Below are 25,191 nucleotides of genomic sequence, written 5' to 3'. Positions count from 1 at the left end.
CCGTGGAGAATTTTGGAGCCCTTTTGGGGCACACAGATTGTGCATTCAGGGGAAATGGGTAATGCACCCATTTTAAATGTCTTTGTTCCTTGTCTCTAATTTATTCAGACTTCTTGGTCTTGTCTTACTTGTACGTCGTGAGGAATGTACAGATGGGGGAAATACAGTTGGTGTAATAGAGCACCATCTGTTCTGGATGGTTCTGGAATTGGAGAGACTTAGCTCCTCCCAGCTCTGCCACTTTTGTCTCTGAGTCAAGTTAATTATCCTTTCAGGTCTTTATTTTCCTTATCAGAAATGAAGATAAAAACTACATGAAGTATAGGTAAGGCAGCCTTCCTCCTCCCCAACCCATTCCTCCACGTTCATTTGACATGACAGTTATTTAAGGCTAGATCAGCCAGGGCAGAGGGAAAAGCACATACATTTACCTGGTTTTGTTTCATGTACTCTGGAAGCTCAGATGCTTTCTGTTAACACTTCATGAGGATTATTTAATATTTAAAAATCCCTAGAATAATTTTAGTTTTTTTCCTCTTCCATCACCCAGTTCCTCTAGCCACAACTTTTCAATGGAACACCAATAAAAATGTTCCCATTAAAATCTCCAAATGATAAATGAGCAGCTAGCTCATGGCGGTGTTGATTTACCCAGTGGAAGTCAGTTTGATGAGAACGTTATGATTATGTTTCCTCGGGGTGAACAACCAGGGGAGCCTGTAAGTTTGCATGAGTTCAGCACAGGTGTACTCGCTCTCTCGTCTTCCTCCTTTCTGCAGCAAATCTGGAGGGAGGGCTGGAAGAGAGCTGGATTGGAGATGGGGGGCTGAGGAACGGACTTCCGGCGTTTTCCCGACTCCGATCAGTCTTCCGTCCATGGGCATGAAGTGGCGGGGCTGATGTTGCCACCAGCACACCACTGGCCTGGCGGAGGAAAGAAGCAAGAGGCTTTGCCAGCGCTGGGAGGGCTGTGTGTGTGTTAGTGTGATTAGGAGAAAAGAACAGGTAAAGCAGCAGAATGTGGGAGATGGGAGTCATCTGTGAATTGTAGAAAGAACGTGGCATGACAACTGTTTCTGCTTCTCACTAGCTGTTTGTTGATGGACAAGTCATTTCCGATTTCTGAGCCTTATTTTCCTTATCTACAAAATCAGGGTAATAACCTACCCTCCAGGACTATTGCACATAAACGGGCCATGTGGAAAACAAAGGCCTTTATAAAAATAATATTACTAAAAGAAATAATGTGAGAGAACAAAGGAGGATTTATCTTTTTCTTCTTCTTCTTTTTTTTTGATCCTTGAGAAGCCCTTTATTTTAACTTGCAGTTTAACCACTGGCCAGGTAGCTGGGAATTTTGCTTACTATCTGTGCTGTGTTGAACAATGTCCCATCTCTGAAGACATACGAGAGTGCTTAAGAAACTGGGGCTTCCAGGGGGCTACAGTTCTGCTTCTCTCCTCAGTTGCTTATGACTGTGGTGGAAGAGTGCATAGCCCATCTCCCGCTACCCTGCCTTCTGCAGGTAATTTGTTCCAGAATCTGCCTGTCTCACAAAACACAAACAGGGTATGTCCTGTATCTGTTTATGATGAGCCAATGGCGTCCTCACCCTGTGGGTGTAATAAAATGTAGCCTGGGCTTTTCTGAGCTATTAATCCCCATTTAGGATTAAACTGAAAGAGCTATGCGTAGTACAAAGAAGATACTCAAATGACCATCATATTGCAAAATAATAGCTGACTTAACATTTTTCATGAGGTCGGGTAGAGTCATTCAGTGGAGGTGAGTGCTGTATACAGCAGGCTTTTGCCAAGTGAACACAATCATACAGGAGGTGTGGCAGCCTTAGGAGTGTTTTGTCAGCAGGTACCTTTAGAAGAAGCTAACAGATAGGTACGTTTTTCAGGCAACTTGTAATGGGGTTGAAGAAATTTTTTAAAAAATGGAGTTGGGCAGAAAAGTGGACTTACCTAGTCAATCCTGGTCTCATAGCCCACAGTATTATAAGGGAATCCAGATCTGTGCCCTGGCTGTTTGTCCATATGAAGCTGTTTGAGAGACACACAGTGGCACTCCTTGCTCTGATTGCCTCCTCAGCTCCCTGTAAATCCTTCACTCAAGAGAGACCCTTTTGTATATCAGAAGGTTGCCCTCCTGAGTGTGCATCTTTGGGAGGAGTAGGCATGGAGTGGCGAGAGAGGAAGGGCTCCTTTTTTAACCTCCCAGGTTGGCATGGTCAGCTGTGGTCACGGGGTGAGCACTGCTTTTGCACTAAACAGTGGGTCATCTGGGGCCTTCCCATGGGTTGCAGGGAAGGCTGGCAAGGGGCCTCAGATCCCCCATGTCTCCCAGCTTTGCATTTCATCCAGAGGAGAGCAGTTACACTCTTTATCTGTTTACATATTAGGTTTCCACAGAAGAGCTCATTTGAAGCAGGGCTTCTAGGTCTAAGCTCAGTAAGCACCAGTATTTGTCAACAAGCCGGTAGTGTTAATGCTCCCACTAATGCTGATTCTGATAACACACTAAACAAAAATCAGATGGAGCGTTTCAGTGTCGCATTTCAGTGAAGCCTTGCCCCGTGTTCTCTGAGGCCTTGTTTATGTTTACCATATTTTCATGTCCAGATCACTCCCTGTGTTTGCTACAATGAAAAGATCTTGATGAGGCCAATTTTGTTTCTTTGATATCTAGTTCATTATGTTCTCCTGTTTCCTTTGAGGGAAAACTTATCTCCACTATTCTTGTTCTCACCATGTTTTCTTATTTTGATACCCGATATTTGTAAGTGCATTTTATGATGCCAACAGGTGTATAACATGATATCAGAATAAGTAGAAAATTCTACTTAACAATTTGCAATTCTGTGTGATTGGAGAAAAAAGTATTTTGTTCTAAATCTTTTCATTTGCATTTTTAGCCTATTTTATATGATAGTGATTTTTTACTCTTAATTTTTTCAAGTGTACTTTATTGAAGTAGAGCATACATGCAGAAGGATGCACGAATCCTAAGTGTACATTTTGATGACTTTGCACAGTGTACATACTTGTTTTACCACCATCCAGATCAGAAAGAGAATGGTACCAACACTCAGTAGGTCTCTTCCCAGTTACTGTTCCAATGGTAGCAAGGGATATTTATCACCACCAATTGATTTTGCTTGCTTTTAAACTTAATAAAAATGGAGTGGGCTTCCCTGGTGGTGCAGTGGTTGAGAATCTGCCTGCTAATGCAGGGGACACGGGTTCGAGCCCTGGTCTGGGAAGATCCCACATGCCGCGGAGCAACTAGGCCCGTGAGCCACAACTACTGAGCCTGCGCGTCTGGAGCCTGTGCTCCACAACAAGAGAGGCCACGATAGTGAGAGGCCCGCGCACCACGATGAAGCATGGCCCTCGCTTGCCACAACTAGAGAAAGCCCTCGCACAGAAACGAAGACCCAACACAACCAAAAAAAAAAATTAATTAATTAAAAAAAAATAGCTCTTTAAAAAAAAAATGGAGTGATACAGGATTTATTCTTTCATTCTCACTTCTTTTGCTCAAATTTTATTTGTGAGATTCATCCATGTTTTTGCTATGTGTATTTTTATTTTGTTCTTTTTCTTTGCTGTGTAGTATTCCATTGCATAACTTTACCCTAATACGTTTCCTCATTCTACAGTTGATAGACATTTGCACATTTCCAGTTTTGATTGCTACAAATACGCTTTGAACATTCTTTTATGTATTTTGGGGTGTGCATATGTGTAGGCATTTATAGGAGTAGAATTGCTGGGTCGTAGAGAGCTTCCCTGGTGACGAAGTGGTTAAGAATCCACCTGCCAATGCAGGGGACATGGGTTTGAGCCCTGGTCCGGGAAGATCCCACATGACGTGGAGCAACTAAGCCCATGTGCCACAACTAGTGAGCCTGCGCTCTAGAGCCCGTGAGCCACAACTGCTGAGCCAGTGTGCTTCAACTACTGAAGCCCACATGCCTAGAGCCCGTGCTCCACAACAAGAGAAGCCACCACAATGAGAAGCCTGCGCACCACAAGGAAGAGTAGCCCCCGCTCGCTGCAACTAGAGAAAGCCCATGTGCACAGCAACAAAGACCCAACACAGCCAAAAATAAATAAAATAAATTAAGAAAAAAAAAAGAATTGCTGGGTCTTAGAAAATGTATATATTTAGCTTTCCGTAGATCTTACCAAACAGTTTTCCGAAGTGGTTGTACCAGTTTACATTCATACCATCAGTGTATGAGAGTTCTAGTTATTTTACTTCTTTGCAAACACTTGCTGTTATCAGTTACTTTCATTTTAGTGATATCTCACGCTGTGGCTTTAATTTGCGTTTTTCTCATTACTTACGGGTTGTACAACTTTTAAAAAACTGTTTATTGGCCATTTGAGTATCCTTTTTAGTATGTGTCTGTTTTCTAGATACAGGGGCTTTGTGGGTTATATATTTCCTGATGTTTTTACTCTGTGACTTGCACTTTTACTCACTTCATGGAGTCCTGAGGAACATAAGTTCTTAATTTTAATGTAGTACAAATTATCAGCATTTTCTTTTATTGGTAGTACTTTTTTTTTTTAATAAATAGATTTATTTCTTTATTTTTTTATTTTTGGCTGTGTTGGGTCTTCGTTGCTGTGCATGGGCTTTCTCTAGTTGCGGCAAGCAGGGCTACTCTTCGTTGAGGTGCGCGGGCTTCTCGACGAGTTGGCTTCTCTTGTTGCGGAGCACGGGCTCTAGATCAGGGACAGCAAACTTCTTCTGTAAAGTGCCAAAGAGTAAATATTTTGGGCTTTGTGGGCCATAGGATCTCTGTCACAACTACTCAACTCTGCTATTCCTATGGATGCATGTGGCTATGTTCCAATAAAACTTAATTTGCAAAGACAGCTGGTGGCCAGTGGAACATAGTTTGCTGACCCTTCCACCAGAGTATTAACAGGAGCATACACAAGTTGATGATAAGACTGGGGATTAAGACAGTAGAATGGGTAAGTTGTGGTGATATTTGGGTATTTGTAATGAGCTATGAAACAAAGAAGGTTCTCTTCTTTGTGTCTAATATGGTTTGGTTAGCTTCATTGAGAAAGTGACTTTTGAACACAAATTTGAAAGAAGTAAGGCAATTGATCATATAGAATAAGGAAGAAGGAGGGGAAGAGACTGTCCCAGTGAAAGGAATAGCCTTTGCCCAGGTTGGAAGGCTGGAATGTTCTTGGCACATTTGAGGAACAGCAAGGAGGACTCATGTGAATTGAGTGAGGCAGGGGGTCCTGGTAGGAGGGGAACTCAGAGAAGTAATGGATCTGATCAAGGAAGGCCCTGTAGGCCAAGGTTAGGACTTGACTTTGATGGTAAGTGAACTGGGAAACCATTGCAGGTTTTTTTTTTGTTTTTTTTTTTTTTTAGCAGGAGAGTGTCATGATCTGGTTTATATTTTAGCATCATTCTGGCTGTTGGTTGAGAATAAATTTATAGAAGGGCAAGAGCAGGAAGAGAGAGAACAGTTAGGAAGCTATTGCAGTAATTCAAATGAGGCATCATGGTGGCTTGGGCGGGAGTGAAGTTAGGGATATATTGAAGAGAGAATCAATAGGGTTCTCTGATAGGTTGGATGTGGCCTGTGAAAGAGAGAAGAGGCAAGAAAGATTCTAAACTCTGGCCAGATCAACTGGAAGGGTGGAGTTATCACCTGATAACTTGGAGGGCTGCAGGCTTGGGGATGGTGGGAGAAAGAACAGGAGCTCACTTTTGGATGTGTTAGTTTATGCCTTTGGATATTTAAGTGAAGATGTCAAACAGGCACTTAGATATCTGAGTGTGGAATTTGGGAGATAGAAATTTGGTAGTTAGCAGCAAATAGATAGTGTTTGAAGCCATTTAACTGGATGAGTGAGTTAGAGGAATAAGTAAAGATAGGGGTGTCTGTTGAATGCTTACTATGTTGTAGGACTGGAGATACAGCAGTGGCAAGACTAAAAAATCCTGATCAGATGTTTTAGGGAGAGAGACAGTAAGCAAATAGAACATGACATCATACGATATATTCTCTATCTACAAGGTAAAGCAGGCTAGGTAGAGAGGAGGGTTAGAAGCTATCCAAGCAGACCTGGAGGAGTCTTTGCACCAAGGTGACGTGATACAGGCTGTGTATTGCAGGAGGAGATGGAGCTACAGGGTCTGGAGGTGATGGTCACTTGAGAGGTGCTTCGACAGTCTAGGCAGGGGTAATGCAGGCCTGGACTGGACCCCCCACCAGGGCGTTCTAGAGGATGAATCCTATATGACTTGGCTCCTGACTGACTGTGGTAAAAAGGAGATCAAAGGAAAGAAGAGAGACCCAGTAGTAGCTACTGAGTTTGTTCTGTTCCAATGACATGTGGTTTTACATAATCTCTTGAGAGAAGGGATATAACTGTCATTTTAATCTTGAAATTTATTGATCACTTACTATGAACTCGCCTTGAGCTAAGTGCTTTATATGTAATTGATTATTTAACCCTCAGAACCTAGGAGGTCTGTACTATTATAATCCTCATTTTTCTGATGAGGAAATGGCCTTGGGGAGGTTAAGTAACTTGTCTGTGGTCCTGGAGTTGCCTGTAGTGGAGCCAAGGTAGCAGCGAGAGGACGGCCAAGCGTTACTCACTGTGCCACACTGCCTCCCTCTGGTGATGACTGTGCTCTGTGAGGACGGCCTGCCTTTGTAATCTAGGTAGGTGCCGATTCATCCTTTGTGGTTTCAGTCTGTATCAGACGTTAGAGGGATTTAATAATTTTTCATGAAGAAGTAAAGAACAATACACGAATGAATTAAGATTTTGTTTATATGACCGTACTGGAAGGTAATTATAAGGAAGAATGTACCTGGATTAGAGTTCTCAGTACATGTAGAAAGTTGCCTCGGTTACAGAGACGTCCAAGGAATTTGTTGAAATGCACTTGTCGTGGGCTTTACCCAGGAGGCTTTATCTTTTGATGTGAGCAGAATTTTGAGTGTAGGGGGAATTACAGAGTGGTGGGAGGGGAAGGAGAGTTGGCCTTTGTGCAGATTGAGGATAGTAGAGGAGACCCTTGATTGAAATGTGGGTGCTGGGAGCCAGGGCCCCATGTGATGGTGCACCCACCACAGCCCTCTAAGCAGGAGTTTTAATTTGATAGGAGAGGCAATTGGGAGTCCTGCAGGGTTGTTGAGAGGACAGGGACAGGATCCGAATGATGCTTGGAAAAGGTGGGTTTTGTTGCATTGGTTGGAGTGGGGCAAAGCCGGAGGCAGACATGTCTGTGATCCTCGTGTAAGCTCCCCATACCGCTGTGAAACAGGCAAGTGGATGATCACTCCCATTTTGTGAGTGGAAGAACTGAAAGTCAGGGTTTTAAAGTACTTACTTGCCCTCTGAGCAAGTTGGTACAGGGTGGTTTTCCAACACTTTCATTTTCCCAAGTTTCTTATTTGTTGATGCTGGGAAAGCAAAGCATTATTGTTAGGAATTTTAAGAATGTGTGTGTGTGTGTGTGTGTGTGTGTGTGTATTTAGTGAAACTGTTAATCTGATATATTTAGTGCGCTCACCAGTGATTGGTTTTTTCATGATGCTAATTTAACATTAACTATTCCTGTTTATGAATATTTCTTCAGTAGTTGTATCTGCAGTAGGCTCCAGTAATAGCCTAACTCAGTAGTAGTGGAGGACCTGAATCTTACCTTTGTCTAGTGTAAGTCACAATTGACCTTCTGAAAATTCAGAGTATGTTGTATACCGGAATACTTCCTCAAGTTGAAATGTAAAATTTTTATTTGCTTAATGCCATCACATGTTTTTCTTTTCCTTTGACTTATCTCTTTCATTACTCTTAAACAAAATTTCATGAAATGTTTTATATGCAGTTGTAAAATTTCCATTCTTAGTATGCACCCAGTTTCATTACCGTGGTGGTGGTGTGTGTGTGTGTGTGTGTGTGTGTCCGCCTGCAGTTTTTCATTGAACTTTAGCAACAGGGATTCTCAACTCTCTGGTTCTAGATAAGTGTTAGGAAGTCCATGAATGGCCACAGTTGTTAGTTGTGTTTTGTCTAAATGAGCATTTGCCTTTAGCAAGTCTGAAAGGAGTCCTGCCAAAAGATAGGAACTGCTTTTTAAAGAGGGACAGCTGAATGAGTAGACGTGTATCTTATTTAAGACTTTTCCAGCATTGCTGTTTAAAAACTTCAATTGTAAAATAGTCTTTGCCCTGAGCTACACTGGGAGACTTGGCTGTCTTGCTGCTTCAGCTCTGTCAGTTGGCCTGGAATCCAGAAGAAACGAGCACAGTATTGATTTCGTATTATAAGCTGCTGTGCCCTCTTGTCCTTTAATCTTAACTATTGAGTGATACTGTGAGTTTGGATACTTTAAAGTGGTGTCTCCTGTTAACGTTGTGTAAGAGAGGATTCTCCTATTAGACAGTCGTAAGGCTCCAAAGTTTTAGTCTACGAAGGCTCTGAGAAGTCCTGCAGAAAAAGTAAATTAACTTTGTCAAACTGTTTGAACAGAACCTACCTTTCTTTCGTGTGTGAGACGTAAATAGAATCCACAGAACTAATGAAGCGATTTCTAATGTCCTTCTCTAGTTAATTCTTTGACGTGTATGTTGGTGTTTGGAGGGGCCCTTCCTGGGTTCACAGTTGGATTTTGTGCAGGAACACCTGCTGTGATGAAAGTGAATTGGAATGCTCTGGGAAAACGAACAGGCTAGATGACACGAGGAACTATGTGGAAACAACCCGCTTCAGTCATTCTGATTCAAGTTGCAGAAAATGATGAGAGCTAAAAGTACGCAGATAAGTTTTGAAGGTAGACACTCAAATTTAATAATAAATGTAAAAAACTAGAGGAATGCAGGTGTTGGACTAGAAGAGGACAAAACTTTAGCCATAATTTTTTAAAGCTCACTGCAAAGAAGGTCATTTATTATTACCTTTGTAAAGACACTTGGAAAATGAAATATTCAAAACGATAACTGAGGGGAAAATGGTTCTGAGAGTCAGAAGGACCAATTATTTGAGCAAAGTTCTTTGTTAATATTCATTCTGATTTTGATGTTTCACAAAAACAACAGGTTATTTTGGCGAGAGGACGTTATTACCCCGTAGTAGATTTTATTTCATATTTTTGGGGAACCCATGTATATTTTCTTAAGACACATTCCAGTAGAGAATGAGAATATTGAATAAGAGCAGTGTGAGTTTTGAGAGGAAATAATCTCAACATTGATGAGGATTGTGGCGTGCCCAGGGACCGAGTGTCTTGTATGAGATCCTAGAGACTGTGCAGAAGCTGTTCCAGTTCATTGGGTCAAAAATCCACTACTTACGAAAAGCTAAGTACGGATTTGCACGATTGACCATAATGGCTTCAATTTTGAAAGATAGTGGTATCAGAGAGCACTTCCAGTTGGTGGGATAATTTGAGAATCATCTATGCTCAAATGGCTAAAATATTGTACTTTTTGCTACTTCATCACCCCATTTTAAAAATAGGGAGGGGGGGGCTTCCCTGGTGGCGCAGTGGTTGAGAATCTGCCTGCTAATGCAGGGGACATGGGTTCGAGCCCTGGTCTGGGAAGATCCCACATGCCGCGGAGCGGCTGGGCCCGTGAGCCACAATTACTGAGCATGCGCGTCTGGAGCCTGTGCTCCGCAACAGGAGAGGCCGCGGTAGTGAGAGGCCCGCGCACCGTGATGAAGAGTGGCCCCCGCTTGCCACAACTGGAGAAAGCCCTAGCACAGAAACGAAGACCCAACATAGCAATCAATCAATCAATCAATTAATCAATAAAAAAATAAAATCTTTAAAAAAAAAAAAAAATAGGGAGGGGGGAAAAAAGGCCTGTTGAGAAGGTGGAGGAATGTCAATTGGAGAGAAAATCACAATAACCACGTGAAGCCACTCCTTAGTTAACTACCGCCTGAAGGTTAAGCGTTCTTTAGAAGACTCGGTATGGCAAGGCCGAATCAGGGGATGTCTGCACCTGGGGGGTGGGTGGGTGTGTGTGTGTGTGTGTGTGTGTGTGTGTGTGTGTGTGTGTGTGTGAAGGGAGAAGAGAACTTGTGAATAGGAAAGAAGGTGTGGAGAACAGAAAGCTAACGGTAAATCCTAAAACTTGAAGCACTGGGAGAATTTGACTATTTTAAACTGTACTGCTCACTTAAAAATAGTAAAATTATACCATTATTCTTTCAGTATAAGAGGAGATAAAAATATTGTTTTTCTAAATTGGAAAATTTGCTGTAATCTTGCTGCTAATGACTGATTTCTTCCAACAGTTGCAAGGCTGTTTTTGCTCTGATAGGTTGATAAAGGAAACAAAATCAAGAATGTATTGGAAGTTCTCAGAGAAAATTACAGTTTAGGTATATGTTGGGGGTGGATAGTTAGACATTTTAATTGAAATAAAACAGTTTAATACTAATAAGGGATCACTGTGGGTGTACATTTGGAGTACATTTGCTCTTGAGCATTTAAGTAGAGTTAAATGTATGTTAATGCTTTTGCAAGAAAATTATTTTTGATAACATCCGTCTAAGGAAACTAGCTTAGGAAATTGGTGTTTTAAACAATAGAGATATTATACTTGCATTTAGGGAATGAATTAGGATTCTTTGTACTGCTTTAAAAATTCCAAAGAGTTGGAGTCTTTTGGTGTGTTCCTCTCTAGTGGTAAGGAAAGTTAACAATAATTAACACAACAGATGATTAAAGCAAGCTTACACATCTGGAGAGTGACCACAGTCTGCTGTAGACCTCCAAACACCATTTTAACTGACCTACTTTTGATTTTATGAAAGACTGCTAATGATTTATTCTGTCCAATTGAAAATAACTTTTTTCTGGCAGATAGATTGAAAACATCTCAGTTGGCCTCTCTTGCTGTTTGATTTAGATAGTGCATGTGATAGAAGATTAATATCGAATGCTAAATAGCTGGTAGCCTTTAACATTTTTCATTGTGAACCAGCATTCACTATGATGACTTAAATAGTGAATTGATCTTGAGGATTTATAGATTCATTAGGCTTTAGAATAGGAAGGATTCTTATCAATAAGGCAGAGCAGGAGTTCTCGTTGTAATAGCGTGGGGGGGGGGGTGTTCATGACAACTGCGGGCTCCCTGGGTCCATCGCAAATCTGCTGACTCAGAGTATTTGGGCGTGGGGCTTGGGAATGTGTTTTGAACAAGCTCTCCAAGGGAACGCGTTTCACACTGCAGTTGAACAACGGCTGGTGTCATTTATGGCTTTATTTCATGGATGTGGAAACAGGCACAGAGAGGGGACGGTGACTGGTTTCGTAGGAACCACAACTTTGTCTTCCAGCACTACTAGACGGGTGACACTCTGTTCTAGAATGCCACGTGACCTCATATCAGGGTAGTCCCATCCCTCTCTATGTACAGAACTGGAAGAGGTTTAAGTTAGCCCTAATTTCTACATGTACCAACACCGTACGTGACTTCGAAATAATATTCAGCGCAGCTTGACTGTGTGTGTGTACGCAAGCGCTTTGTCTGCGTGTGTGCTCATTTTTTGAAAGATACTTATCACCACTGCACCCGCATGTTCAGAATGATAGTAATAATAATACAAAGTTTACAGGGGCTTATAGAGATCTCAGTTTAATGAGAAGAGCTGAGTGTGTGAAGTACTTATTCTGTACTTACTCTGTTTTAATGGCACCCATTTTCCCCCTAGAACTTCCTTGAGCAAGTCTGAATTGTAGCCAGAATACTTCTTTCCTCTTCAGACCCTTAACTGTGATTAATAGAAAAAGGCACTTGTCAAAAGGGTTTGAAATGGCAAACCTTGATATTGGCGCATGTGGCAGTAGAGATAGGTCTGTATCCACTTACTCCATTATGCTATTTAACTTCCGAATTCAACAATTTGTCTTGTGCTCCCTGCTTAAAAGATGATGGCCATATAAGCTGTTGTTAACCATATCAGCAGGGTGAAATATTATTTCCCTTCGAACGAAACCACAACTTTCTTTGAGGATTTAGCCCACATTAGAAAAAGCACCCCAGTGAAGCTGCCGAGAAGTAAAGGGCACTGTTAGCAACTCTCCCTTTGCCTCTGAGAGGGATGGATTACTTTCGGGTTTAACTGAAACATCCTTTTTGTGTTTATTGTATTAATGAAATTTTTAGGATCCATGAGAGAGAAATTGTGGTTCAGTGTTTGAAATAATGTAGCTTGATGAACCTTTTTTATTTTAATGGGAAACTTGTTTTCCTTGATTTGCAGCTTCAAAGAGTGAATCTTTTGGAAATTAAAGTGCATTAATTTAGTTATTCTGTATGGAAACAAAAACATAGAAAGTAAAAATTTGCATAAGTGAAGACCTCAATGATTTCAGATTATAGTGTGGTGGAGGTTAAGGAATAAGAGGCCATAGAATTTGTAAAAACAAATTCAGTCTAACCACTTAATGGCATGTGCAAGTAATTTGCCAATTAAATATTTCTAGTATCTGAAAGATCTTCAAAGCAAAGAGTGGTGGTTCTTAATCTTTCTTAATTTCGTACTTTCAGAAACATAATGGAAAATTACTTAGTTTTTTATCACTTTTCATTCAAAATTTTAATATATGAGCTAAAAGAGGATGATTTTAAGTATTTGAGGAAAATTATTGCTTTTTGAGACATGTATAAACTATGATATTTCCAATCACACTGTGCCTGATTTTTTTTTTTTTTGTATCTTTTGTAAATATTTGGTGCCCAGATAACAATCTTCATTATAATTAAGACTTTAGATTTTGGAATTTTACCATTTTAATGGTCACCTACTATGTTTAGAACATTGTACTGGGCACACTTGGCTACAACCCTCGAGTTATTTTACTCCCATTTTACACATTGAGAGAATGGAGTCAGAGTAAGTAATTTGCCTAATATCACTCATTAGTAGGAAGCAGATTTGAGGGTTCCAGGTTTTTTTTTAAAACACAGCTTTATTTAGATATAATGCACCCATTTAAAGTGTATGATGCAATGGTTTTTCATCTGTTCACATATTTGTGCAACCATCATCAGTTTTAGAATATTTTCATCACCCCAACAAGAAACCCCATACCTTAGCAATCCTCACTCCCCACTCCCATTTTCCCCAGCCCCTCCAGTCCTAAACAACCACTAATCTACTTTCTGTCTCTCTGGATTTGCCTATTCTGGACATTTCATATACATGGAATCATACAACATGATTGTATGATTCATCATACAACATGGTACGTCATACAACATCATACAACACCATGGTCTTTCATGACTAGCTTCTTAGTATAATGTTTTCAAGGTTCATCCATGTTGTAGCATGTAATAGTACTGTATTCCTTTTATTGAGGATGTCACATTGTTATAGATATACCACATATTGTTTATCCATCCTTCAGTTAATGGATATTCTGGTTGTTTCCACTTTTTGGCTATTGTGAATAATGCTGCTATGAACATTTGTGTACAAGTTTTTATGTGAACATATGTTTTCATTTCTCTTGGATATATACCTAGGAGTGGAATTGCTGGGTCACATGGTAACTATGTTTAACTTTTTGAAGAGCTACCAAACTCTTCCAAAGTGACTGCACCATTTTTACATTCCCACAAGCAGTGTATGAGGGTTTCAGATTTCTTCACATCCTCACCAACACTTGCTACTTGTGGGGGTAAACTGGTATCTCATTGTGATATCTCGTTTGATTTGCATTTCCTTAAAGGCTAATGATTAGAACATCTTGTCATGTGCTTATTGGCCATTTTGTCTTTGGAAAAATGTCTGTTCAAATCCTTTGCCCATTTTAAACATTAGATGAATTGTCTTTTTATTATTGAGTTGCAACAGTTCTTTATCTATTCTAGAGTTCTTTACCAGATATGTGATTCGCAAAAATTTTCTCCCATTCTGTAGTCTGTCTTTTCACTTTGTCGATGGTATCCTTTGGAGTACAAAAGTTTTCAGTTTTGAAGATGTCCAATTTATATATTATTGTCCTTGGTTGCTTGTGTTTTTGATACTATATCTAAGAAACTATTTTCCAATCCAGAGTCGTAAAGATTTATGCCTACGTTTTCCTTTAAAAGCTTCAGTTTTAGCTCTTATATTTAGATCTTTGCTCCATTTTTGAGTTAGTTTTTGTATGTGGTGTGAGGTAGGGTCCCACCTTACTTCTTTTGCATGGTTGTCCCAGCACCATTTCTTGAAAAGACTAATCTTTCCCTATTGAATTGTCACCCTTGTTGAAAATTAACTGACCATAAATGTAAGGGTTTATTTCTTGACTCTCAGTTCTATTCCATTTGTCTTATATGTCTATCTCTATGCCAGTACCACACAGTCTTGATTACTGTAGCTTTGAGGTAAATTTGAAATTCAACTTTGTTCTTCTTTCTCGAGATTGGTTTGGTTATTCTGGGTCCCTAGAATTTCCATATGAATTTTAGCGTCTGCTTGTCAATTTCTGCAAAGACACCACCTGGAATTTTGATAGGGATTACACTGAATCTGTGTATCACTTTGGGGAGTATTACCATCTTAACAGTATTAAGACCTCCCATCTATGAACATGGAATGTCTTTGCATTTATTTAAATCTTCTTTAATTTCTTTCAACAGTGTTTTATAGTTTTTAGAGTACAGGTTTTGCATGTCTTTTGTTAAATTTTTTCCTAAGTATTTTATTCTTTTTGAGGCTATTGTAAATTGAATTGCTTTCTTAATTTCATTTTTGGGTTGCTTATTTCCAGTATGTAGAGATACAGTTGATTTTTGTATATTGATCTTGTATCCTTCAACAGTGCTGGACTTATTAGTTCTAATGGTTTTTAAGTGGATTCCTTAGGACCTTGAATACACAAGATCATGTCATCTATGACCCAGCTTTTAAAAATCACAAGTCTTTCCACTACAACCATACTGTGTAGCCTGGGAAACTTATTGGGGGAAATAAGTTGACTTTTTGAGGCTATATTTAGGTAAGAAATGATTACCACTTTGTAATTATCTTTTTATAATCTTAAAAAAAAAAGTGCAGCAGACTTTCAGCCTAGAAACATTTGTGGAGAAAGCAAAGTCCCCAAAAATAAACCCAAAGGTTTTTTGAGCTTATTTGGTGAAGTCTTGCTTTAAATACTATCACCATTATTTGGTGATATTATGGGAACTATAGACCTTCCAAACATAGTTTGTTTGGCACATATTGAAATAACAATGATTATACTTTGAGATAAGCACTCTAATTTGTTTTTACTTTCAGGAGGAGTGGCTGAGCTAAGAAAACTATGATTTTAAATATCCAAAATATATATCTAGTGCTTCATTTATATTTCATTGCTAATTCAGTTTTGCTTCTTTGCCTATATGACCTCAACCTGGGGGTAAGATTTTAAGACCTTGTGCTTTAGACTAGAAGAGACCTTCTAATTTTTTTAAGTTAGTAATAAATCTGCCAAGTGATGCTTATTTGAAAGCCATCAGCAGGTGCGTTATGAATTATAGTCATATTTATTAATTTATTAATTTATTTATTTCACGGAACCAAGGGACCAAAAAGTGTAAAACATTTTTCTCTTTCCTCTCCAGTACTGCAAGTTAGGAAGTTAAGTTTGGAAAGCTCAGGGAATGGTAAAGGTTTAGTGATAGGATGACCCTAAGATCGACTCCTAGAGTCTTTTATGGTAAAGCTCATGGAATTTTCCATGAAAGCGAGAGTACAGAGCAGTTTTGAAAATCACTTTGGTTTTTAGTTTCTGATTTTCCAGCTATATGATGGAAGGAGTACTCTTACCTCTCAATGTCTCACCAAGGCATGGAGAAATCTTAAAACAATCAAATGTTAAGTGAGAAAGCTATTTGAGCCTCCTAAAAGGAGAAGAGAATATTAACCTGAGATGATATTACAGTGTCTTCCAAAGTGAGGGGGAAAGTTCCAGAACCCATTGTGACTATTGGGCTTAGAGATGTTTGTTTTCATGAACGTACAGGAAAATGTTGAGGCCAAGCATTTCAGAAAATCAGTGCCCCACAATGACTTCTTGGAGCAAGATGAAGTATTCAAAGACTTATGAATCTCTAAAATATTTTCAGAGAAAAAATGTGGGTTTTCCAGAGTGACAAAATTTAATATTTTAATTTCTTAAAAGAGTTTATTAGCCTTGAAAATGACTATAGAAATATTGGTAGTTTTCCTCTTTATCCATAATAATAATGCTCGTATCATTTGATTTGTTCAATTACAATGACTTGGTAATCTTAATGATATTTGAGTACACAAGCCTCTGTTAGGTAAGTTAGGAGAGTGAAAAATAAATTTTGTAAAGATTGTATCAAGTGGTAAAAAACTCCAGGTCTTTTTTTTTCTGCAGAATTCCATGACCAACTGTTCTTCCCGTAGCAACATTTTCTTCACCACAAATGTAGCATCAAGTCCTTAGGGTTTGAAAATAATATTTGCTGCTGGCAGGTGATGCCAACATCTGTAAGTGCCTAGACCAGGATCTGTCCTGTCTCAGTGGCTTTGGTCCAATATGTTTTGATTGGACCCTTAATTCACTTCAAAAGAAATGAACCCTTCTTCATGCTGTTGGTCTTTACTGAAAAACTCCCTCACAGATTCATCTGAATAAATCCTCCACGGCCTTTAGGACCCAGATCAAGTTTTACCTTCTCCAGAAAGCTTTTTTTTCTCCCACTGTTGTAAATGCATCCTTCCTTAAACTTCTGTTTCCTTGCCAAGAGGACTGTTGCTGTTTAGCACTTAATCCAGTATACTGTTTGGATGTGTTGTTTAGTTATTTCTTGTGGATTAGACTTGGATTCAGCACCGTGTCTTCTCCTGCCCTTCTACTTCCCGCAGGACCTGATACAGTGCTCCCAGATGTGCTGGCTAACTAAGGACTGGCATTCTTACAGTGACCAGTGTGTTAGAACAGCTGAGAACTGAAAATGGACCCCATTCTCAGGGTCGTGTAGTTTGTAAACTGTCCAACTCCAGGGAGCACTGGTCACATAGGCCATGAAGTGAATGTCAGTCACTGGATTGTACAACCTGCATGTCCCTTTGGGTCTACAAGTGGCCTGTGTGTACACTTACTGCATTACGTTAGCTATTCTGGAGAATCTTTCCTACCTCCTTCCTTTCATATTTTTTTGTCTGTTTCAATGGGGAGTTTAAAAACCCTTCTATAACCCTTTGGGACAACGTTTTTCAAAATGAGGTTCTGGACCCTTGAATTAGAAAAACCTGGGATGCTAATTAAAATGCAGGTTCTTCAGTTCACTTGAATCAGCCTAGGCCTGGGGCTGGAGATTTTAATAAGGAAGACTGACAATTCTTTGCACTTGACTAAAATCTTAGGAAATGATTGTTGTAATGGCTTTTCAGTAGGGTGGAAACTGTAGTGCCTCAAAGGGTTAATACCACTGTCCTGAACCTGTTGCACTATTGTAAACCTTTTCTTCCTCATTTAAGTTCAGCCACAACTTAGTGAATAGTTGCTCTATGCCCACCATTGTGCAGGCACAAGGGGAGAAGCAGATGTGAAAAATATGGCCTTTGTTCTCAAGGTGCTAATAATCTATGTAGAAAGAAAAGATGTATAATTAACGTGTATACTCACGCAGACCTATCTCCATACCTATACAATACTATGTAGAGATATCTTTTTAAAAACACATCAGTAGTGCAGGTCTGTAGGACTGACAGTTTGTAGAGTTGAAACATGTTTTAGAGATCACATATAGCTTTATACTTCAGGGGGACTAGATTTCAATACTTCAGGCAGGCATTTGCATAAGAGAGACAGACAAGCTCTCATGGAATAGTGGAGAAAGCTCTAGACTTAAGGTTCAAAGTTCACAGTTTTGAATTCAAGTCAGAGCTCTAGCAAGCAGTGAATGATAGTTAATTATAGGAAAAATAAGATTGTTGGTTAGAGTCAGTCACATTTTAAATTCATTTACTAAGTTTTGAGTAACCTAAATTTATTATGTATATTTATAGTTTTATACCATATAAATATTAAAATGGATAATAAATGCCTTAGCTTTATATGCCAATATTGGGTTAATACCTTCTGTTACTTTTCTTTGTATTAATACATGTAATTTGCATATATTTAGCCTAAAACACATTTTTACTACATTTAATTGATTTGAATATCCAGCTGACACACCCTTTTTATCACATGCCTGCTTTTGTAAATGTCTCTCATCTTGCTTATGGTGGTAGCAGGAGATATGGAGGGTCTTTTTGGGTAACTTCCTCATCACTGCTGTGGGAGTTCCTGTTGCTCATTGTAATAGTTTGCTGGGGTTGCCATAACAAAGTGCCACAGACTGGGTGGCTTAAACGACAGAAATGAATTTTCTTACAGTTCTGGAGGCGGGAAGTCCAAGATCAAGGTGTTGGCGGGATTGGTGTCTTTTGAGGCCTCTCTCCTTGGCTTGTAAATGACAGTCTTCTCCTTGTGTCTTCACATGGTCTTCCTCTGTGCATGTCTGTGTCCTAATCTACTTTTCTTATAAGCATGGCAATCATATGACATTAGGCCACCCCGCCCCAATGACCTCATTTTAACTTATCTCTTTGAATAACTTATCTCCAAAATATAGTCATATTTGAGGTCCTAGGGGCTATGACTTCAACATACAAACGCAACACAGCACGTAGATCTCATGTCCTGTCACCTCTGAATTCTTCTATTACAACATACCAAACTTTCATCATGAACTTCTGTCTTTCCAGCTCTATCACTAACTTCATCAAGATTTCCAGTGTTGGACTTTTTGTTCTCCAGAGTCATCATTTCTTTATGACTTTTACTTAGCCTTCCATCCACCCATGTCTCCAATATTGGGTTAATACCTTCTGTTACTTTCTATAGGACGTTGAAGGAGAGGTCAAGAAAAGGAAGGACCTCGTTTTTGACAGCTATCCCATGATTATTGCATTGAAAAGTTATTTTACCAGAATGCTTGGCAGAGAGGAATCTTTATTTCACCAGCTTGGCAGAAAAATGGCCACAAAGTCATTTTTGCTTGTATATTTCTCTAAAATTTTATTATAGTATATAAACATTTTTTTATAGAGTAAAAAATTGTGTGTTTTTTTTTCTTTTGGTCACATCTTTGTCATTTGAACATCGTTTCTCATTAGATCATTTATTGGTCTTGATTAGAAGATTGATTAGAAGATTGTGGGCCTTCCTTGAGTCTATCCTGGGCCTGTTTCATACAGAGGCATAGAAATTTAGAATGGGAAAGGAGCTACAGATTATCTAGGTTAATATCTATTCTATCACATATAGCCACTAGAATAATACCTGGCACATGGTAAATGCCTAAGAAATTTTAGCTACTGTTAGTAGTAGAATTTGAACCCAAGTAATTTGACTTTCAGTTCGGTAATTCCTTCTCAGAGGTTTTAGAGCCAAAAGGAAACTTGCAGAGTCTCCTCCTACTTAGTTCATTTCATTCATCACCCCCCACTCAGATCCTCAATTCTTGAGTCACTTCATTTTTCTTATGTCCTTTCTCTTTTTTCTCTTCTTTTTTTTTTCTCTTTTTTCCTAAAAGTGGAGAAGACAGAATAAATTCAAAGAAATTGAGGGTTACACTTAAAAACTTCTTATTTTATTGTCCTTATCAGGGCCAGCCTGAGGTTTTCTGCCATCTTTTATAAAATTTATGCCTGGCATAATTCTGATTTTTACTGCCTTCTCCGTGCAGATACACACCCAATCTTATACTGATGGCAGCACTACTGTTTCTTCATGGCAAGACTTTTAAAATTTCTGGAAACTTTAAAAGCATGGAATAAAAACTTGCGAGTGTAAGGGTGGATGGAAGTAGGAAATTTGGGGGAAACAGTGGAAACACGTGCCAAGGTTTTTTGGCACCCTTTAGAGAATTAAAGAATTTACTTCTTTTTTTAAATAGTTGCAAAGGGAAAAAAACAAGGTAGCAGGCAGTTTGCTCATAAAAGTGAGCAGGTTTGGTAGATTATTTAAAGATGTGAAGGCCAGGACAAATTCATTAATATAACTTGTGTTCCTTTACCCTCCAAACATACACTCATGTTGGGAGGCGGGGAGACTAGTAAATAAAAACGTGAAGCTTTAGAAAAGTAAGGTTTTTCATATTGTTGTTTTCTGTTCTCTCTCAGTCCTCTTACAGTTTTGTGGTAGAGGCTAAAAAGAGGGGAAGAATCAATACTACAGTACATTTGGTAGCCCATCTTAAAATGGGATTATTTGGACCATTTGAGAACTTCTGTCAAGCCAGAGTGTGCAGGATAAAGTTAAAGGTTTGGGCTGTTGGCTCTTCTTCCCATTACCTTTTAAGTGTGGCCTGATGAACAGTGGAACTTTTTAAAGCTTAAATAGAGTCTTAGTGCTGTTGAATATATGCTTCAAGATTTATATCTAACTGATTTCTAAATCCTCAAAAACATTTTAATAGCTTGTTAAAGAGGAGTATATTTAAGACTTGTATAGTGTTCTATGTGTTTCTGTATGTATAAGTATGTTTCCTGCCACTAAAGATTGAATTATATCCCCTGTGCCTAGAAAATAATATTTGTTGAAACAAAACAGATGATGATATGAGATTTAGCTTATTACTTTGTTTTGTGACTACCTTTTAGGGCCTTTTGTGTGTGTGTGACTTCTTGATTTTTTCCTTTTATTTTATTGGATGGCATTATTAACTTTGACTTCATGAGACTCCCAGTTCTATTTCTGCCATGATTTTATAATCTGTGTTTTTAAAGTTGAGTTACTTTTTCTACAAAGAAAGTAGCAATATCCATTTAGTAACAGGTTTTATAAGGAAGAACCCGATTTGCTTTGTTTTAATCAACCTTTCTTTTCTCTTTTCAGAGGACCTTAAGCAAGTTTTTGAACAGACCACAATTCATCAACATATTCCATTTAACTGGGATTCAGAATTTGTGCAACTACACTTTGGAAAAGAAAGAAAAAGACACCTGACATATGCGGAATTCACTCAGTTTTTACTGGTGGGTCTAGCCCTTATAAAAAGTTAAAAAAGAGTGAATAAGTAAAACTAGGATCCTGATGCACATTTGCTAACCCTGGCCAAACCATCCATTTGGAAGTATTTCTTTATTAGTATGTAGAAACTATAGGATTAAATAGACTCTTACTCTGCAGAACCCGTTCCTACTTAAATGGAATACACATTGAGGACCCAGGAAATCAAGTGATTTGCTGAAAGGTCACATAAATCAGGAGGGGCAAAATCAGAACCTGAACTCTTGGCTTATGACTGGTTCCACCAGTAGTTACCAATATTTTGTTTTCCCTTGGGAAATGGCCAGGTGTCATCATCAGCATCTAACCATAGAATCATTTCACCTGAGGCCTTTTTATAGACAAGACACTGGATCTAGACCTTGACTGCATATTGGAATCACCTGGGGATTTTTAAAAACTATTGTTGTTTGGGTCCCCCACCTCTAGAGATTAGATTTTGTATGTGTGTGTGATGGAGGGCAGGGAGGGACTGCTTGGGCCTTGGGGTATTTAAAGCTTTTCAGGCACTTCTGTTGTGTTGCCAAGTTTGAGAATCACTGTTCAGAGCACTTAGCTGTCCGTATCCGGGGTTCAGCTCTGTGGGAGTTATCTGCATTTCTGGGACGCCCCTGGCCCAGTCCCTCCTGACTTCCTCTCTTCACTCCCTGCTTCGTGATAATTTCACTAGGCCACTGATGATACTAACAGAAGGCTAGTAACCAAATACGATCACAGTTTAGTTTTCCTCCTGAAGCATAATTTTAAGACTGTGTTGATTTGGATATTGTTTAGTCACTAGAGATCAATATCTAGATAATGTATAGGTCTGTGTGATAAACCACTCTTTCTTTCAGATTTTTATGCGTTTGTTTGGTTTCTCTAACAATTTTATTTTATTAAATATAATATTTTAAAGACTTGTTTAAGGGAATTAGTTTGCTGTGTGTAAGTCGTGGGTCTTGAGGAAAAATTTGCCAAGGAAACCATCTTTTTCTTCTTTTTTTTAAAAATTGAAATGTAGTTGATATACAATATTATGTTAGTTTTAGGTGTACTCTATAGTGGTTTGACATTTGCATGCATTCTGACATGTTCACCATGATAAGTCTGGTAACCATCTGTCCCCATACAAAGTTATTACAGTATTGACCATATTCCTAACGTTGTGTATGACATCCTCGTGGCTTCTTTGTTTTATTACTGTAGGTTTATAGCTCTTAATCTCCTTTGCCTATTTTGGCCCCGCCCTCCCCAATCCGCCTACCCTAAACACCTTCTCTTCTTTGTTGTTAGTAACATCAGCAGTGGGTATCTTGGTGGCCCTGCTTCCTTCGTGTGCCTGTGACCTTGCCAGAGTCTTCTGAGGAGTGGTTGGAAGCACAGCTGTGGGGCGGTGGAGGTGGAGGGTACAGGGGCACATGTGCACCGTGCCGTGTGCTTTTCACTCAGCATTTTGTGGTCTCCATTCTTAGGCACAGTGTATGTAATAGGTTGACTTTAATAGGTGCTTCTCTTTTTGACTTTCACTGGTATCATTATGATATCTAAAATTTGTCACGCTTTGTAGTTTGCTTTTATTTTCCCAGTCTTTGAAAACTTAAAAAACAAGATGTCTTAAACATGCCTTTGTATTTATTTTAAAATGTGTTAATGTCTATGAATTCCCATTTGCAGTTCTATATAAACATAAACCTGCTTAAATAACTCAGGTGAAGAATGGAATGTGAGTTGTTAGGTTTGTGCTGTTGTTTATACAAGACATCGGGCGCAGTAGGAGGTGGTAACCATTTTGATGAGGAATAATTACAATAATGCTATTGAGACAAATGCCTCCAATTGACTTTATGGAACACAGCCTAATTAACTTTTAGTCTTAATGTGATGTTAGCAGTAGTAAGGATGATCGGGTTTCCCTTTAAGCAAATATCAGTTATGCCGAATTGAGTCAGCTGTAATCCACTCAGCTGCTTCTAGGCCTTCCTCAAGATATGGACAAGCCAGAGGCAAAGATGAGATGACTCAGGGATTACTGATTAGGTTTCCAGCTGCAGCTTGTGGGGCATTCACTTGTATTGGACTCCGATCTATACTGGTGAATACACTCATCCCTCAGTGTCCTGCGTGGGACGATTTTGACTTTGTAGCCAGAATGCAAGTGCTAAACTTTTACTAGATTAAAATGGTCTTGGTAGGTAATTAGGACTTTGCTGTTGTGTCCCACTCCAGGCCCAGATATAAAGGAATTAATGGATGTATCATGGTAGACTTGCTATGAATGCCGATGAAATGCCAGTTTTGGTGTCTACCATTGGGTCACTGTCCCACTGCCCCCATTCAAATGCTTCCTTTGCTTCCTTTGAAGTCTCTTCTGAATGAAGGTAGAGCCTCAGACCTCAACTTCAAATACTTTGTTCTTTGGGGCTCTTTTCTGGATACAGGGACCTTCTTAAAGATGTAAGTAAACGTAATCTCCTATGTTTGGGGCTCTTGCTTTATCAAGCATGTGCCCGCCTTTCTGCTGTGGGGCACGGCTCAGAAACACAGACACCAGCTCCCTGTCTGGCGCCAAGTTCGTGAAAGAACTGCCACCGTGCATGCCACTTGCCTGTCACCTGAGGAGGAGGAGGAGCAGCCAGCCGTAGGGTCAACTTCACGGTGCTCGTGACCTCAAGGAGCCTGTTGTCGAAAACACCGGTCAGTCCCACTGAAGGGCCTAGAAGGTATCAGCCTCACACTCTTGTGTTAACCTGTGCTTATGTATGTGCACGTGTTTGTGCCTGGTGAGCAGTGCAATTCTCTGCAAGGTCAGTTTTTTTCCCCTTCATTTAAAAAATATTTTATTTTATTTTATTTTTAATTATTTATTTATTTGGCTGCGTTGGGTCTTTGTGGCTGCGCACAGGATTTTCTCTAGTTGCAGCGAGCAGGGGCTACTTTTCGTCGCAGCGTGCGGGCTTCTCATTGCGGTGGCTTCTCTTGCTGCGGAGCACGGGCTCTAGGCGCGCCGGCTTCAGTAGTTGCAGCACGCGGCCTCAGTAGTTGTGGCTCGCGGGCCCCAGAGCGCAGGCTTCAGCAGTCGTGGCGCACGGGCTTAGCTGCTCTGCGGCACGTGGGATCTTCCCGGACCAGGGCTCGAACCCGTGTCCCCTGCATTGGCAGGCGGATGCTTAACCACTGCGCCACCAGGGAAGCCCTAAAAAATATTTTACTATACGGAAGCTGGTGTGAGTTTGTTATAAGCCACCATGTGGCTGTGAGGACGCCACATGTTCACATGTTCGTCTGGGTACTGTCTGAGGGGGTTGGTGCCGGTCGTGGGCATCGATTGGATGCCGAGCTGGAATGTTGTTTTCTGTGCTTTGGTTATAAAATTCATAAAGTGGTGAATCAGTTTGATATACTTGGAGCTAAATTTGCCTTGTTTATACTGTGTATCTAAATGACAGTGTTGAAGCAAGTAGCAGGGATGCAAAGCCTCCCTTCTAGAGTCTTGGTAGGGAAGGACTTCAGAAGGGAGTGGAGTCGCAGTCCGGTTTCCCCCAGCCTTAATACTGTTGCATCCACTGCTGCTATCTTTTTTGTGCCGGGTTCTATCGTCTCCACTTAACTGCATGAGCGATGGCGTGTACCTGTGAATGTGAATATAGTTTTATATGTTGCAGTGTATGTGCGTGTATTTTAAAATAGTCTATAAGCCTTTCCAACATATCTGTACTCTCAGCTCTTAGGGCAAAGCTCTCATTTTATGGTTACTAGCTGAAAAATGGATTTTAATGTACTGAAAACAGTATATTTAGAAAGCAGTTCTGAGAAATTTTCCTATTCTATACCTGATGGAACTCCTGTTCATAAATGATATTAACATAGAACTCTCTACCCTGTCTTGAAGTATTTTTGTGATTGTTACTCGCATGAGGCAAGCCACCCAATTCATCAAATGTTTGCTGAGGATGCAGGATTTGTCGAGAGGCCTTGTGCAAAAGGCTCAGAGGTGCAGAGGTAGCAACTTTTGAAATACTTAAAATGTACAAGTCTGGGCGGGTGTTCCTATGTTTAGTCGCCTGACAGCTCAAAAGGCACAACTGCAAACAGATATAAAATGTATACCCTATG

At 39.7% G+C, this 25,191-nt stretch overlaps 1 protein-coding gene across 3 annotated transcripts in view; it reads left to right on the top strand.

Annotated features, from left to right (window-relative positions):
* SLC25A13 (solute carrier family 25 member 13) overlaps nt 1–25,191 on the top strand; it is a 205,506-nt gene that overhangs the window by 93,832 nt on the left and 86,483 nt on the right. For all 3 annotated transcript variants that reach the window (XM_057550355.1, XM_057550354.1, XM_057550356.1), the window contains one exon: nt 20,923–21,062. In XM_057550355.1, the coding sequence (XP_057406338.1) occupies nt 20,923–21,062 (140 nt within the window). The remainder of the gene's footprint in view (nt 1–20,922; nt 21,063–25,191) is intronic.

This window comes from Balaenoptera acutorostrata, chromosome 7 (assembly GCF_949987535.1).
Source record: "Balaenoptera acutorostrata chromosome 7, mBalAcu1.1, whole genome shotgun sequence".
NCBI lineage: Eukaryota > Metazoa > Chordata > Mammalia > Artiodactyla > Balaenopteridae > Balaenoptera > Balaenoptera acutorostrata.
Note: the sequence above shows the minus strand (reverse complement) of the source record. Positions and strands in the feature narration are given on the sequence as shown.